Source organism: Eschscholzia californica, unplaced genomic scaffold (assembly GCF_041429995.1).
Source record: "Eschscholzia californica isolate CP2 unplaced genomic scaffold, dmEscCali1.0.p SCAF_2, whole genome shotgun sequence".
Classification (NCBI taxonomy): Eukaryota; Viridiplantae; Streptophyta; class Magnoliopsida; order Ranunculales; family Papaveraceae; genus Eschscholzia; species Eschscholzia californica.
This window is the reverse complement of record NW_028238309.1, coordinates 7,778,055-7,793,436: the sequence shown is the minus strand read 5'-3', so window position 1 is coordinate 7,793,436 and position 15,382 is coordinate 7,778,055. Positions and strand designations below refer to the sequence as shown.

Below are 15,382 nucleotides of genomic sequence, written 5' to 3'. Positions count from 1 at the left end.
AGTATTTCGGGAGTTATCGTGCTTATCACATCGTATCAATGTATCAATGCATTTGTAATGACCATTGTGGTCAATATTAAAAAAAATATAAGGTTTTGTTGGAAGGAAAGTTCTAAAGCGCCACGCATAATTCCGTTTGGCACACTAATTGCACATAAAGGCCCCCTGAATTTAGCTTGAAAAGGGGCGCTTAAAACAATTATAGAGGGCGTCTAAAGTAATAATTAGGGGCGCCTATATAACCCCGATTGTTGGAATTTGGTTTGCGGAATTCCCAATCACCATCGTCTGGGCGGAGGAGGAGGGAGAGTAAAAGGTCTGTGCAAATGGGCAAAGAACAAATTGAAGATTTCTTTGATTTCATTTAGCAGAAGCCGATCTATTGTTTTGAAGAAGAAGATGTCGAAGCTATTCTCTAAGTTCGCTAGTTTCTTCAGCTCGCGAACTCTAGCAGGAATTGATAAAGCTGGGAATCGATATTTCACACTACAGGAAAATGTCGACGGAATCAGTAAGCTGAATCTTTCTCTCTCTCTCTATTGGATTTTGATTGTGAAGGAGGGTCTTCTCTGATTAGGATTTTGGTACTTGGGTTCTTAAAAAGATTGACATATTGATCATTTTGCTTCCTGGGTTGTTAAAAAATTGCACTTTCAAGGTTTAAACCTTTGACCTTTCATTATACTAGTTATCTTGCTCTCTAGTGTTTATGGGTTTAATTAATTGACAACACATTTTAATTCGTGTAGTAGGTTTTTCATTTGATTCTCTTTTGAATGTGGTGAAGGTTAAGTTATTATTTCTTGCTTCAATTCTCTTATGAACATTGACCCAAGGGTTCTTTAATTTTGAAGTAATTAGTATGAGAATTAAATGAGATCATAATTAGGTATTGCTTCTTAACAATCATACAGGAAGTTTCAATGATGTCAAGGAGTTGCTTGATTAAATGTTTATACAAAGACAATAGGTTTTGTTTTGAGGTCCTATTAGGATTACACTCATACAAGGATGATTCCGAAGAAACGAACAAAAAGTCAAAGGGTTTTCTCGAATTGTAAAAATATGAAGCAGTAACAGGTAGCCTGGGTTGGGCATTTTCATTAGAAAATACATAGGAGATAGGTGTATAAATCATACTTGACTTGAGAATTGTAAAGAGTGGATCACTAAGTCCACCATTCATGTTCTTTGTTTCTTCTTTTAATTGGTTGTATACATTTATATTATCAGATATTAACGGGAAGAAAGATTTCTTCTAACTGGTAAGAAAAAGAAAAATCCAGAGCATGTTGCAACACATGCTCAAGGGGAAACTGTGAGAATAGTCCCACATGGGAGAAGGGCGATCTAGCAACCAAGAATATAATGTCCAGGTCCTCTCCACTCATTACTGAACTGTTTTGAGTTGGATGAACACAAACTTAACATGATATTAGAGTTAGGCCCACACATGATAGGCTTAAAGAGCCCCACGTGCTCCACGTCACCCGAAAAGAAAAGAAAAAACACGTGTTAGGCTCATAAAACGCCACACGTGAGGGGGCGTGTGAGAATAGTCTCACATGGGAGAAGGGCGGTCTAGTAACCAATAATATATTGTCTAGGTCCTCTCCAAGCATTGCCAATTGGTTTTTAATTGGATGACGACAAACTTAACAAAAACTTTTAGGGATCAATCTTCCCCAGAAATTGATTTGATGAGCGTCTTGTATCTCGCCCATTGGATTTTCTCAAGGAAACTGTATCTAGGTCTCATGATGTTGTCGTGACATTACTAACTCATACTAAGTGTGTTGATTCATCTAATATTTTTCAAGAAACTTTTAGTATTGTTGATCAGATGAATATATGATATTGTTTTATGTGTATCTTTAAATGAGGGTATAACCCGTGCCCAGGGGCACAAATAGTTCCATAATCTCAACCGTTTGAGATAAGTTTGAGAGGTGTAATCTTAGCCATTGAGAGGAGGGTATATTCTAAAAAAGATACCCTCCTCCCTTATTATACAGATGATTGGACATGGCAGTCAAAGTTTTACTACTTGCTTGGGTATCCATGAGACCCCGATACGAAAGTTAGACAAGCTAATTGACCGACTTTCTATGTTTTTATTTTTTTTCCTCTAAACTAGTGAAAGAGAAAAGATGGGTTACATTCAAAGGAGAGGATGATCCTACCTCCATTCCAGGTAAACTACAAATCCTTTCTTCTCCTACTCACAAATCGTGCTTGAAGCCTTATATTTGTAGCAGACCTAACTAAATATTATTTTGTGTAATTGATTCTTAATGTAGTTGAGTGGATATGCTGGTTAAATGGTCAGCGGAAGAGAGCCCCAACTAATGAGGTTAGATGGAAAGTGTTTTGCTTTTTTTTTTTTTAAATGTGTTTTCCTTTAACAAATTATTGCTTCACTCGTGTTGTGAACTTCGGGTAGCAGCTGAGTTGTGATGGTCTTGATTATCTTGTCATGGTTCGATGGTTGAGTTTGTGAAACCATGACTACTCCTATATCTTTCTGGATCACAATGGTTAAATGGTCATAATACGCTGTGAAAAATGAGAAACATCTAGGTTTGCTTGGCAGAGACCAATTGTTGAGTTGCCAGACTATGAAGCTTCTTCTATTTTATCAGATAGCAATATAGAGCTACATAGTGTGTGCTTTGGCTTAATGAATAAGGTTACTGAAGGAAATGGATAATGTCTTTTTTTAATTTTTTTTTCTGTTGAAAGCATGTCTTTTTTCTAATTGTTATACTACGAAATCTCCCTTAAAATTCTTTTACGTTACTATTGGGATGGAACCAGTTCCATGTACTCATTGTGGTTAATTTCTGATCGTCATCCTATTATGCCAATCTTTTTTCCTATAATTTGTTCACACCTTAATTTCTTGTGATTCCGTGACATTTCGTAGTGGGAAGTTCCTAAGTTGAAATACTTGTAGAAGTACTTTGATAGTTTGATGTGATCAGTTTAGTCTTTTTCTTGACTCTCGATGTCTAAACTTATTGTTGCTTACATATTCAGGAAATGGCTGAGCTGGAGGCAAGGCGTGAACGTGTTAAGCTTAACATTGCTAGTACGTGTTTTTCTGACTTTTTATGACACATTATATCTGATTGATAGTTAAACATCTTTCTCACATTCCATTTGTTCCATGAAGTTCTTAAGAAAGAAGAAGAGGAAAAGAAGTCCAAAGAGGGAAAAATTCGACAAAGCGTAAAAACTGGTCAGTCCAAAGAGCGTAAAAATTCGACAACAGAATCATAATTATCTAATTATTTACACATTTGTACGTCATCTTCATGTAATCAGCATTAAATTAATTATCACACCACAATTTTTTGTAAACCAGGTAAAGTTGGAGGTCCAGACTTGAAGAGTTTTATGCAGCAATTTCCAACTGCTTCTCTAAAAGGTGCATTGATAGCTTAAACTTGAAGCTTCTGGTTAATCTCTATTATGTTAAATTTCATCTGGTTTAATTAGTTACGGACAATTGGTAAAGATTACCTTCTACCTTATTTTTTAGCCTTATCGTGACTGCAAAAGTTGAATCCAACTTGAACCGGATTTCTAGGTCTGAGTTGGTTAAAACAATGTTGATGCCATTGATATTGGAAGTTGACACCTAGTCGGATTTATAGCTATGTTGATAGGAGCAGGTCATACGAGTCGCTTTGGCTTCTAGGGTATGTTCCATTTTGGAGCCTTTTCTGTCCGTTCTTGCAACTGGAAATAGAAGATCAAGTTCTTTGACTGAAACCTATAAAGGACTAAAGTTGATTTAAACCTTTTATCTCTTGAAGTTAGTCTTTATACTTTTCCAGAGTTTGCGAATATGATATCTTTTGTATTAACAATACTTCATTTTGGTGTTTATTTAAAAGGTGATGAGGACAAAGAAGAAATTCTTGAAGTGAATGACGATACAGACAGTTCCAGGTGTGTTGTTCATGATATTTTGTTTTTCTGAGGGAAAAAGTCGTATATATAGAATCAATGCCTATTAGTCGTCTGGTGATTATCATTAAAAGCTATCTGTTGGTGTTCAATGTCAAAATTGTATTCTAACTCTTTAGAAACTACAGAGTCTAACTCTTTTCACTATGTGATTGTTTGGCATGACAAATGAGTTTCCAAATTTTCATTCTTCGATACTTGTATTTATTCTTCTTATTCACTGATATTTATTTGTTTAAAGTTTTATATTTTTCTAGGAGATAAGTTCTTAAAGTAGAAGCTTATTATTGCTGTATTTGAAAATTTTCAGGAACTCAGAAGAAAAAGTAAAACAACAGTCAGAGTAAGTGGACTTATTTTATCGCATACTGAATGTTAGAAGTATCAACAATCTACCATTATGAACTGTGGTTACTGGTGCATCGGAAATTTTATATACTCTATTTTTATGAATCATTCTACACAATCTACTAAACCAAGTGAATCTACTTCGTTCTTTTCTCCGTGCCGTAACCCATCCATGGTCTGCTAATCTCATCCCAGTGTCATTAATCATGACAAGATTAAATAGACCGGATATTGATATTAAAATGCTATTCTTAGAATGTAATTTGATTGGATCCAATAAGAGCAATCACCATAAAAAATAGCGTGTTATATAACTGTGGTTGAACGTTGTTTGCAGGTCCGTGGAACCAACAGGATCAGGCTCATCCTTCAAACCAGGGACATGGCAACCACCAACATGACAACCATTTAGTTCATCAAACTCGGGTAGTTTCACCAATCCATCTTCTTCTCTTGTGGTTTTTATAGACGATGACTTTCCCAATGAAACTCAATGCCATGGTTGCACTAATAAATACATCCGTGCTGTCCTCCAAGGTATCTAGTTCCATCTCGAGGCTTGTTTTGTTGCTACACTTATCGTTCTTGTAGCCCTTGTCATATGGATCTCGTCAGAATGTGTAACCTGAATTTGATATTGTAGGAATTAGTAGATACTTGAGTTACTGCAATTTGTTGTATTTATAATCAGAGTTGTTATTCCCTCTGAATAGTTTTTTGTAAGTTTGTTTAAATAAAGAACTTTTTAGCTCATCCAAATAGATAATCACTTGAGTTGTGTTTTTTTTTTTATAGAGGTCTGAATCTGAAATGGCTGAATTATTTTATAAGATGTTTGTTTCTTAATCTGAATAATTGAGTCTGAATTAGTCTATACATCGAAGAGATTCAATTTTAAAATAAACAACATATAAAGAGAATGGAATTGATTCCCAAATTAGGTCAACGACCTAGAAAAAGCACCCCCAAAAAAGATGAGGCTTTTGAAGATGATCAAGTGCCAAGCAATGGTCTTAATTTTTTTTCATGACTTTTATAAGTTCATGTCCCAATTGCCTCTCATGTTGAGCTAACTCATTGAAATAGGAATCTAGCCCCTACCCCTTAATTTATGGGTCATAACAAATGTCAAATGAGACCCTTATCTTTTTCTTCTATAATGGCTTCTCATGTCATGTTGTGATATGAATATAGGGTTCCACTTCTATAAAATATAGGGGTATATAAATCGTGATACTTTTTTTTTTGTTGAGAAGAATATAAATCTTGATACTTGGTGGGGCATTCCGCATTTGGTCCAAATGGCTTCTCATGTCATGGTAAATCTTTTTGTATGGTTGACTTTGTAATTATAAGTATTTTTCTATTTCATTAGTTTTTAACAAGTTGTCAGTTGAAAACAATTTTATATACGATTATAATTATAGAAACATGGTTACTGATACGAATTAGAATACTGAGAATTGAACATGACATTCACTCTGGGATCACCAACTTCTCCATTTTCATACTTTTTATAATAAATCGTACTCGCTTTTATTATTAAGAAAAGAAATATTATAGGGTAACTAGAGAATTAGTTTCATGACGAGCAATAAGCATTCCTCTAATTCCATACTTTTAAAATAATTTGTCTATCACAATGGGAAACTCTTTCGCTAAACTTTGATTGTTCCCACATATTTTGTTGGGACTTAACTGGGATATCTGTCGTAACAAAATATTAAGATTGTTTTCAACTTTTTAGATTATATTTTTTTTTGCCAATTATCGCTCCATCATATGAACATAACTATAGATCATCACAAAATGATCATATCATTTATTATACTTCCATAACATGTACTGAATCTTTTTTTTTTTTTTTTTTTGAAAGATAACATGTACTGAATCTTGATCGTAAAAATGATTTATAAATTAAATGCAGTGCATTTCAACAAAATAAACTATACGCACTGTAAATTCAATTAAGAAGTTGATTTTAGATTCATTGAAGGAAAATTGAAATTCAAATCAACAAATTAAGACCATGTGAAAAAAATCCACCTCAAAAATCAAATTGAAATTCAAATCAACATAAAATTGGAATAGATGTGTTGCAAAAAAAGAAAAAGAAAAGAAAGAAGAGAATAAATGTGGCTTCCACGCGCCCCCTCTCTCCTTACTTTTGTGCCCTTTCTCCGTTAACATATCATAGACCACCTATTTTTTACTTCCCTACTCATTTACCGCCACGTGTAGGAATACCGATTCATCAATGGTTAAGTAGAGTGAGCATATCAAAATTGCAACACCACATTACAACAAAACTATACTTCATTTGTTATGTTAGATTAAAAAAAATCAGGTATTTTAGGAACGAAATTATAAAAGAAGCCATTAAAGACCGAACCTCTCTGGTTCTTCTTCTTCTTCTGGTACTACTGCTGATGATATTTACTTTAACGTTTTGTTAGGGTTAGGGTTTCTGACAACAAAAAGAAAAAAAATCTCTAATCTCTTTATCTCCTTATCTTTGTTTCTTGATTTGCTCACACTCTAGATGCGAGATTGAAGTCATGTATTTAACCGCTTCTTTGTCTTCTCCACTTGTGAGAGCTTCTAGGATTAGGTTTTCATCTTCTTTATCTTCTCTCTCTAGAACTGTTACAGGTTCTACTCATTCTTCTCCTCCTCTTCCTCCTTCCTTGACAAGTTACCGATCTTTAAGCTCGTTCACCGCTCTTCGGTCTCTAAGATCTCCGTCTCCTCGTTGGAGCTACGGTTATGATTGGAAATCTCCTGTGAGTCTTAGGTCTCAAATCAGAACTGCTGCTCCTGTGATCGAAAGGTTCCAGCGGAAGGTTGCAACTATGGGTATAATCTCATTTTCTCTTTCTAAAATGAATTTTTGTTTCCTTTATGTTGTTATTTTGATCTCGTTTGTGTTATTTAGTCCTTTTGGATCGAATTAGATGAGAAATGAATTTCTTCAAGTTTAGAATCCTTTATTGTTGTTCTTCAGTTGTAATTGATAATATGTATTTGTTTGAGTCCAGCTTCTTCTGATCATGCTTTCAAGGAAATCTTAACTAGTCTTCCCAAGCCAGGTGGTGGTGAATTCGGAAAGTACTACAGTTTAACTGCACTAAATGATCCAAGGATTGGTAAATATCATTCATCATTTAAAAAAGTCAATTTTGGGATTAATAAGTTTTGATTACTTACTACATTGTAATTTGAAATATTATTTGGTTTGAGCCGATACTGAAATTGAGTTGCCAAATTGCTACTTGAAGGTTAAAGGGAAACTTTTCTTTTTTTTGTTTTGAATGTATAACAGATAAGCTACCATATTCTATCAAGATCCTTCTTGAGTCTGCAATCCGTAATTGTGACAACTTTCAAGTCACCAAGCAAGATGTTGAAAAGATCATCGATTGGGAAAACTCTTCACCAAAGCAAGTCGAAATTCCCTTCAAGCCTGCTCGTGTTCTTTTGCAGGTAGAGATAATGAATAAATATGTTTAAATAGAATTGATCATCTGATATTTCAGCTGAACTTTTTGAACATTTTATCTTTTTGCTGGTTTACAGGATTTTACTGGTGTACCTGCTGTGGTTGACCTGGCTTGTATGCGAGATGCGATGAACAGGCTTGGAAGTGATTCTAACAAGATTAACCCGTTGGCGAGTTCTTGCTTTCTTTTATGAATTACAACTTTTAAATATGTGATGAATATAAATATCTAGCTTGGAGGGGAGGCTTGGAGTGTATTCCTGGAGCCCCCTTTTAACATTGATGGCCTGATACATAACTAAAAAAAGATTGTAATTCTATGTTTCCATGAAAAAATTGTAATTATATGTGCGTGTTGTGCATCAGTTTTTGTTTTTTCCTATTCTATTTCTTCATGTTCTTTTTCTGTATCTTGTTATGGACGCTAAACTTTACTTCTACTGTTGCACGCAGGTTCCAGTGGATCTTGTTATTGATCACTCAGTTCAGGTCGATGTGACAAGATCAGAAAATGCTGTGCAGTCAAATATGGAGCTTGAATTCCAGAGGAACAAAGAGAGGTTTGCTTTCCTCAAGTGGGGATCTACTGCTTTTCAGAATATGCTTGTTGTTCCTCCAGGGTCTGGTATCGTGCACCAGGTAAGGATTTGGTGTTGGACAAGCAAAGTTACTCAAAATTCTAATTCAAGAATTCATAGCAGCATATGACCTTTGCTATTCCTGTATGATGTTAACTCCGTTGAATTTGATGCTTTTGTTGTGACTCTTACATTTACCAATAGATTATGTTAGTAATCAGTTCCACTAATTTCAGGTTAATCTGGAATACCTTGGCCGGGTTGTTTTCAACACTGATGGATTACTATACCCTGATAGTGTTGTTGGAACTGATTCACACACAACTATGATTGATGGTTTAGGAGTTGCTGGTTGGGGTGTTGGAGGAATTGAAGCAGAGGCAGCGATGCTTGGGCAGGTAAACCATATACTAGATTCCTTATATCACGATGATCTGAATCAATTTACAGGGTACGGTGGGGATTAAGAACTCGTGAGATTATTTATTTTTTGCAGCCAGCCCAAAAGGATTGACTTTTAGATAGCCATCTAGTAGTGTGAAGTTGACTCGCGAAATTCTAATCGTGCTTCTCCTGATTCTTGTGTTTTATTAATCTTGACAGCCTATGAGCATGGTCTTGCCTGGTGTTGTTGGGTTTAAGTTGTCTGGTAAATTAAGAAATGGTGTTACAGCAACAGACTTGGTTTTAACTGCTACCCAGATGTTGAGGAAGCATGGTGTTGTTGGCAAGTTTGTTGAGTTCTATGGTAAGTGTAAAGTTACTGTAGCTACTATGTCCATCTACTGCTTCTACTTGTATATTGATATCTCAGATATTTGTTCTTCTACAAAGGTGACGGTATGGCTGAACTATCATTGGCTGATCGGGCTACTATTGCCAATATGTCTCCTGAGTATGGAGCAACCATGGGATTTTTTCCGGTTGATCATGTGACTTTGCAGTATCTCAAATTAACAGGAAGAAGTGACGACACGGTGGGCATATACTTCCTTAGTTTTACTTGATTGTCTAAGCAAATTTTTTCTAATTGGGTGGTTGGTTTTCTTGTCTTATTACATAAAAGGTGGCAATGGTAGAATCCTATTTGCGTGCAAACAAAATGTTTGTTGATTACAACGAGGTACACCAGCTTTTTTGAAATATGTCTAACTAGTTAGCTGTTACTCTGTTAGTGTATAGTTAGAAATTCCTAACATGAAAGACTTCTGAAATGTCTATGTAAACCCAGCCTCAAGTGGACAAAACTTACTCTTCGTATTTACAATTGGATCTTGATGATGTTGAACCATGTGTTTCAGGACCTAAGCGGTACGTAAAACTGTACCATGTCACTTTGTTTGTTTCATTTTGTTTATACTCATTAAGGATTTTAAGTTTCTAACTATTAATTGCCAGACCTCATGACCGAGTTCCTTTGAAGGAAATGAAAGCAGATTGGCATTCTTGCCTGGATAACAAAGTTGGATTCAAGGTAAGGTGCCTTGCAGGAGGTATTTACATTTTCATCTGTTATGTGTCAAACTGCGGACTAATTGAGCTGCTGCTTGACATTTTGACTAGCCAGAATATTAGGCAAGCATATTATCCAGGAAAACGAAACAGTGACAAATATCTCCATGATACTTGTTAGTCAGATCAGTCTCTGCACTATTTATATGTTTGAGGATAATTATGCAGGGATTTGCTGTGCCAAAAGAGTCGCAGGACAAAGTTGCCAAGTTCTCTTTCCATGGACAACCTGCAGAGCTAAAACATGGTAGTGTTGTGATAGCCGCCATTACGAGCTGCACAAACACTTCTAACCCCAGTGTCATGCTTGGAGCTGCTCTGGTTGCGAAAAAAGCCTCTGAATTAGGTCTTGAGGTCAGTATGGATCAATTTCTACGCTCTTTTATGCAAAAGTTACTATAATCTCTTTGGTTAAGCATTTACTGCCAGGACCTTGTCTTACTGTCTATTCTTGATTATATAGGTTAAACCATGGATCAAAACAAGTCTTGCCCCTGGTTCTGGAGTTGTTACTAAGTACCTGCTCCAGAGGTAAGATAATGTGTAATAAAAGATACTCTATGTAAATTATTAAGTTTATAATTTCTTTTCTAATTTTGTCATTGGATCTGTGAATCTCAGTGGCCTGCAGAAGTATATGAACCAGCAGGGGTTCCATATTGTTGGGTATGGTTGCACAACATGTATCGGAAACTCTGGGGACCTTGATGAGTCGGTTGCTGCTGCAATCTCAGAAAATGGTAAAGCTATATTTTTCGGCTTCAACTTTGGTGCCAATACTTTCTGCGACCTTAGATTTTTTCTTCGGAGTTACATAAAGCTATTCTCAAGCTTTATTCTTTTGTTTTCTTCTGTAGACGTTATTGCTGCAGCTGTTCTTTCTGGAAACCGAAACTTCGAAGGTCGTGTGCATGCCTTGACCCGCGCAAACTATCTTGCTTCACCTCCTTTAGTTGTTGCGTATGCCCTTGCTGGCACGGTATGTAAATAAATCTAATTGTAGTAGATGTTTATTTCTTTGTCAGGAAATGTTAATAAACTGAAGTAAATGAGCGCAGAAAATGGTGTATCTAGCGGTTGCATAATTGAGTTGTAGAGTAGAAGAACAATTTACATTATAAAACATCATTTTCTTCTTGCTAGAACTCTTGTACAGGGGGTTTCCGAGGGCGAGGAAGATCTGTCTGATGTCTTAGAACTAAGGAACCATATGTAACTGCCTTGCATACTGGTTCAAAATGATATAATGAACGAAAGTGGAATGAATATGGTGCGATTCATCGTCTACCATCTTACTTTCCCGTCTAACCTTGGGAAGTTAGGATTAGAGCAACTCCAATGTAGAGGGGCTGGGGCTCCAATTTGAAGTTGGGAGCCCCAGCCCCATAACTCCAACCCGGGAGCCCCGGGGCTGGGAGCCCGGGCTGGGGGGCTCCCAGCCCCTAATGTGACCGTTGGGGTGTTCCCAACGGTCACATTTGGGGTGGATTCCCTAAAAAGGGAATCCACCCCACTTTTTTTAATTTTTTTTTAAATTGATTTTTTTTTATTTTGTTATTATTTTAAACACTTCTTTTTTAAGTATTTTTTTCTATTTTTTTTTATTTTTTTGTGTTTATCTTTTGTTTTTATCTCGACGGAATAATATCACATTTTAATTCATAGTCGAAATCTAATAATTTATAGTCGAAATTTAAAATCAAAATTTCGCACACGTATATTATTTTGATTTGGGAGCCCCGGTTGGGAGCCCGACGTTGGAATCGAGAAAATCCCCGGGGCTCCCAAAATTCAAGGGCTACCAAAATTGGGAGCCCGAGCCCCACATTGGAGTTTCCCTTAGGATAAATATATTAACAAAGTATATATGTCTAGTCAGCAGATGATCCTTACTGTTCGTCTCCCATGCAAGTATAACACATGAGCAGCATGAGGATATAGATATTCAAAGTACAGCTTTGAATATGATTCCGAATTAAAGCACCAACCAAGTCATTTTTATCTGTAGGAAGAATTTATCTGCACCCAAAGCGAGAAATTAGTAGTATGCCCTTCATCTCATGTTTGTCCTTGATAGTGGCATGAGGTCTCCATTTTCTATTAATTGAATGGTGGAACTTAATTTTGCGAGTCACTTCTTTCAGGTTGACATTGATTTCGAGAAAGAACCAATTGGGACAGGAAAGGATGGTCAAAGTGTCTATTTGAGGGATGTCTGGCCTTCCACAGAAGAAATTGCTGAGGTAAGCATGCTGGTCCTGCTAAGATAAACAATACTATTCAAGATCCATCCAGGAACTATACCCCGATTTAATATGTACATTTCATTATTTAGGTTGTTCAATCCTGCGTATTGCCCGATATGTTCAAGAACACTTACAAGGCTATCACAAAGGGAAACCCAATGTGGAATCAGCTACCAGTCCCAGAAGCTTCTCTCTACTCATGGGATCCCAAGTCAACCTACATTCATGAACCACCATATTTCAAGAACATGACCATGGATCCACCAGGTCCCCATGGAGTGAAAGATGCCTACTGCTTACTCAACTTTGGTGACAGTATTACAACTGATCATATCTCTCCTGCTGGAAGCATCCAAAAGGACAGCCCTGCTGCTAAGTACCTCCTTGAGCGTGGGGTGGACCGAAGAGATTTCAATTCTTACGGAAGTCGTCGTGGCAATGACGAAGTGATGGCAAGGGGTACTTTTGCTAATATCCGCATTGTTAACAAACTCTTGGGTGGAGAAGTTGGCCCTAAGACAGTTCATATCCCAACTGGGGAGAAACTATATGTGTTTGACGCAGCTGCAGTGAGTTCCTTATTTCATTTAGATGATATTTGGTTCTTTATTACCACATATCTGCACAGTTCCTTAGTGTTTTAGTGGTTCTTTGTTTCTTTTTATTTAAGATCCACATCTGAAACCTGACTCGAGATCTGGCTCGAGTCAGATTTTGGTATGTTAGTTTTTATCTGAATCAACCTCTGACTAGTCCTGATGGCTATCTCGGGCTGATTTTTAGTGGACCTGGGTCAGAAGTTTGAGTAAGAGCCCATTGTCTGAAATAACCTGAAGAGTCAACTTCAGATAACGAGAAAAAACAAACACCAACTTAGTAAGCATCGCGTCATAGTTAGCTATTAAATGACACTTCATTCCAACTCTTATTCCAGAGGTACAAGGAAGCTGGTCAAGCCACCATTATCATAGCCGGAGCAGAGTATGGTAGTGGAAGCTCTCGAGACTGGGCGGCCAAGGGTCCAATGTTGCTGGTACGTTTTAACCAAACATCTAAAAATTCCCAATAACTTGTTTCTTATCTAGAGACTGGGTTAATAACTTACCTATTCGTGGTTCGTGGTGCTGATCTTTGGTTTATCAGGGAGTAAAAGCTGTGATTGCCAAGAGCTTCGAGAGAATTCACCGAAGTAATTTGGTTGGTATGGGTATTATTCCTCTCTGCTTTAAATCTGGCGAAGATGCAGAGACTTTGGGACTTACTGGTCATGAGCGATACACCATTGACCTTCCAAGCAAAGTTAGCGAAATAAGACCTGGTCAAGATGTTACCGTAAAGACCGACACGGGCAAATCTTTCACCTGTACTGCCCGCTTCGACACAGAGGTACCTCTTAATTTTCTCTCAGATTTTCCAAGATAAGTTCAATCGTACAATTGACACTTTATCTTTAACATCTTAAACTGAAGTAGATAAAATAGAAATTTACACCAAACAATAACTTAACCATAGGTTTTGAAGTCGTTTTTTGCCAGAACACAAGACATAAAAGTTAAGCTGACTTTGGATTGTGGGATTTGCAGGTGGAGTTGGCGTACTTCGATCATGGTGGCATTCTTCCGTATGTCATCCGCAATCTGATTAAACAAAGTTCTTAGAGTCGATGATCATGGATGCTGTTTCCCTTTTTCCTTCCGAAACGTGTGACTTCAACCACCGGGAATCATACAGGTGGACACAATAAAGCTGCTGTTTTACAGTTATAACGAATCCCTTTCCTTCCAGAAGATAAAAAAAAGTCCAAAATAAAAAGGAAACAATGGGTTTGGTCCTGTTTAATGATAGAGTTATAAATATGCTTACGTCTTAATACGGTGATTTTTACCTGGACTCGGCAACGTGATTAATTGATGGTTGTAGTGATCAGAGGGTTCTTGTTATCTCTTGATTGTTATTCCAACTTTCTAGCAGCTTTTGTAGTATGTTAGTTTGAGTTTTTGATTGTGGGAATCAATGACAATTGAAGTGCAATATAAGTTGCTCATTTATTGTTAGATATATTTTTCCATTTTAACCCTAATGTTTTAGGGAAACAAGAAAACTTTCCCGTCAACAAAATTTTGAGTGGAAGTTTCTGGTCATCTATTTGTTTCTCTGACTCCCTATCACCATTTTTTCTCCACACCGATAATGGTCGTTGACAAATTGTAATTGCTGCCGACTGAATTTTGTTTCTGTTTGATCACCTCTACCACCATTTCTCTCTTGGTTAAATCTCCCATTCTTACTTAATCGTCACTGTTCGTGGTCGATCGAGCATGTTATATAAGGAAGTGGAGGCGAGAGATGGTGGCCAGAGATGGGATATAAGCAAGAACAACTTTGTTGCTTCTGAAAATTTCACCAAATTAATAATTTTCTTTTAAAAGTTTGTATTCCAGAAAATTTTCGTGTTTCCATACCGCTGCCTGTTGCTGTCTTCTCTCTCACGGCTTATGTTAAAAATTAGTGCATCTACGTACTAAAGTTTCTGTTTACTTAGTCAAATAACTAATTTCCTAGATTTTAGTAGCAGTCAAGTCATGAAGTATTAGTCTAAGTAGTTGCAGTTTTTTAGGAGTTTACTGTTAGTTTTATGACTATAAATATGATATGTATCAAGTTAGTTTTCTCAGATTTCTTCAAGCAGAAATAAAGAAATTCTCAAGTATCTACTGTTTGCCTATTTGCTTAAGTGTTGCTTCTCTTTGTTCCAGATTTTTCTGTTTTTTGTTTTATGGTACCAGAGCTAGGTTCTGGAACTTTGAAATTACTTTCTCTCTTCTTGTCTATCAAGCTTGTCTGTCTTGTTGGAGGGGATTGAAAGTTGTAGAGGAGAAGTTTCTTATTGCAGTATGGAGTTTGCAAATGGGGGAAGTAGCTCGAATCAACATTTCGGTGTTGAGAAACTTGTAGGGACAAATTACAAGTATTGGAGAATGTGCATGGAGGCTTATCTTCAAGGTCAAGACTTGTGGGAACTAGTCATTGGTGAAGCAGAAATTCCAATTGATAATACAGAGAATGCTGAACCTCGAAGGAAATGGAGGATCAAATGTGGTAAAGCCCTTTTTGCCTTGAGGACTTCAATTGGAAAAGAGTTCATTGATCATGTCCGTGATATTAGCTCACCAAAGGAAGTTTGGGAGATACTAGAGAGGTTGTTCTCTCAAAAGAATACAGCG

At 36.7% G+C, this 15,382-nt stretch overlaps 2 protein-coding genes across 2 annotated transcripts; both read left to right on the top strand.

Moving 5' to 3' along the window:
• Positions 1-252: 252 nt before the first annotated feature.
• On the top strand, positions 253-5,082 carry LOC147555840 (uncharacterized). The gene is made up of 9 exons (XM_086663530.1): positions 253-511; positions 2,138-2,194; positions 2,301-2,353; positions 3,040-3,091; positions 3,176-3,241; positions 3,368-3,430; positions 3,903-3,957; positions 4,286-4,318; positions 4,661-5,082. Exons 1-9 carry the CDS (start codon positions 400-402, stop codon positions 4,722-4,724), a joined length of 555 nt encoding a protein of 184 aa, XP_086519656.1. The 5' UTR covers positions 253-399; the 3' UTR covers positions 4,725-5,082.
• Positions 5,083-6,678: 1,596 nt separating this feature from the next.
• On the top strand, positions 6,679-14,212 carry LOC147555839 (aconitate hydratase, cytoplasmic). The gene is made up of 20 exons (XM_086663529.1): positions 6,679-7,179; positions 7,362-7,469; positions 7,646-7,806; positions 7,900-7,992; positions 8,276-8,461; positions 8,637-8,798; positions 9,004-9,148; positions 9,235-9,377; positions 9,467-9,523; positions 9,632-9,711; positions 9,799-9,874; positions 10,081-10,266; positions 10,376-10,443; positions 10,534-10,652; positions 10,770-10,891; positions 12,057-12,155; positions 12,248-12,727; positions 13,093-13,191; positions 13,302-13,544; positions 13,742-14,212. Exons 1-20 carry the CDS (start codon positions 6,882-6,884, stop codon positions 13,814-13,816), a joined length of 3,000 nt encoding a protein of 999 aa, XP_086519655.1. The 5' UTR covers positions 6,679-6,881; the 3' UTR covers positions 13,817-14,212.
• The last annotated feature ends 1,170 nt before the right edge of the window (positions 14,213-15,382 follow it).

What these genes read in the sequence shown, in the direction of transcription:
- LOC147555840 (XM_086663530.1), top strand. Translation starts at nt 400, where the DNA reads ATGTCGAAGCTATTCTCTAAGTTCGCTAGTTTCTTCAGCTCGCGAACT. An exon ending in TGTTAAGCTTAACATTGCTA is followed by an intron (nt 3,092 to 3,175) that starts GTACGTGTTTTT and finishes TGTTCCATGAAG; the next exon opens with TTCTTAAGAAAGAAGAAGAG. An exon ending in AAAGTAAAACAACAGTCAGA is followed by an intron (nt 4,319 to 4,660) that starts GTAAGTGGACTT and finishes CGTTGTTTGCAG; the next exon opens with GTCCGTGGAACCAACAGGAT.
- LOC147555839 (XM_086663529.1), top strand. Translation starts at nt 6,882, where the DNA reads ATGTATTTAACCGCTTCTTTGTCTTCTCCACTTGTGAGAGCTTCTAGG. An exon ending in GGTCTGGTATCGTGCACCAG is followed by an intron (nt 8,462 to 8,636) that starts GTAAGGATTTGG and finishes CACTAATTTCAG; the next exon opens with GTTAATCTGGAATACCTTGG. An exon ending in ACTAAGTACCTGCTCCAGAG is followed by an intron (nt 10,444 to 10,533) that starts GTAAGATAATGT and finishes TGTGAATCTCAG; the next exon opens with TGGCCTGCAGAAGTATATGA.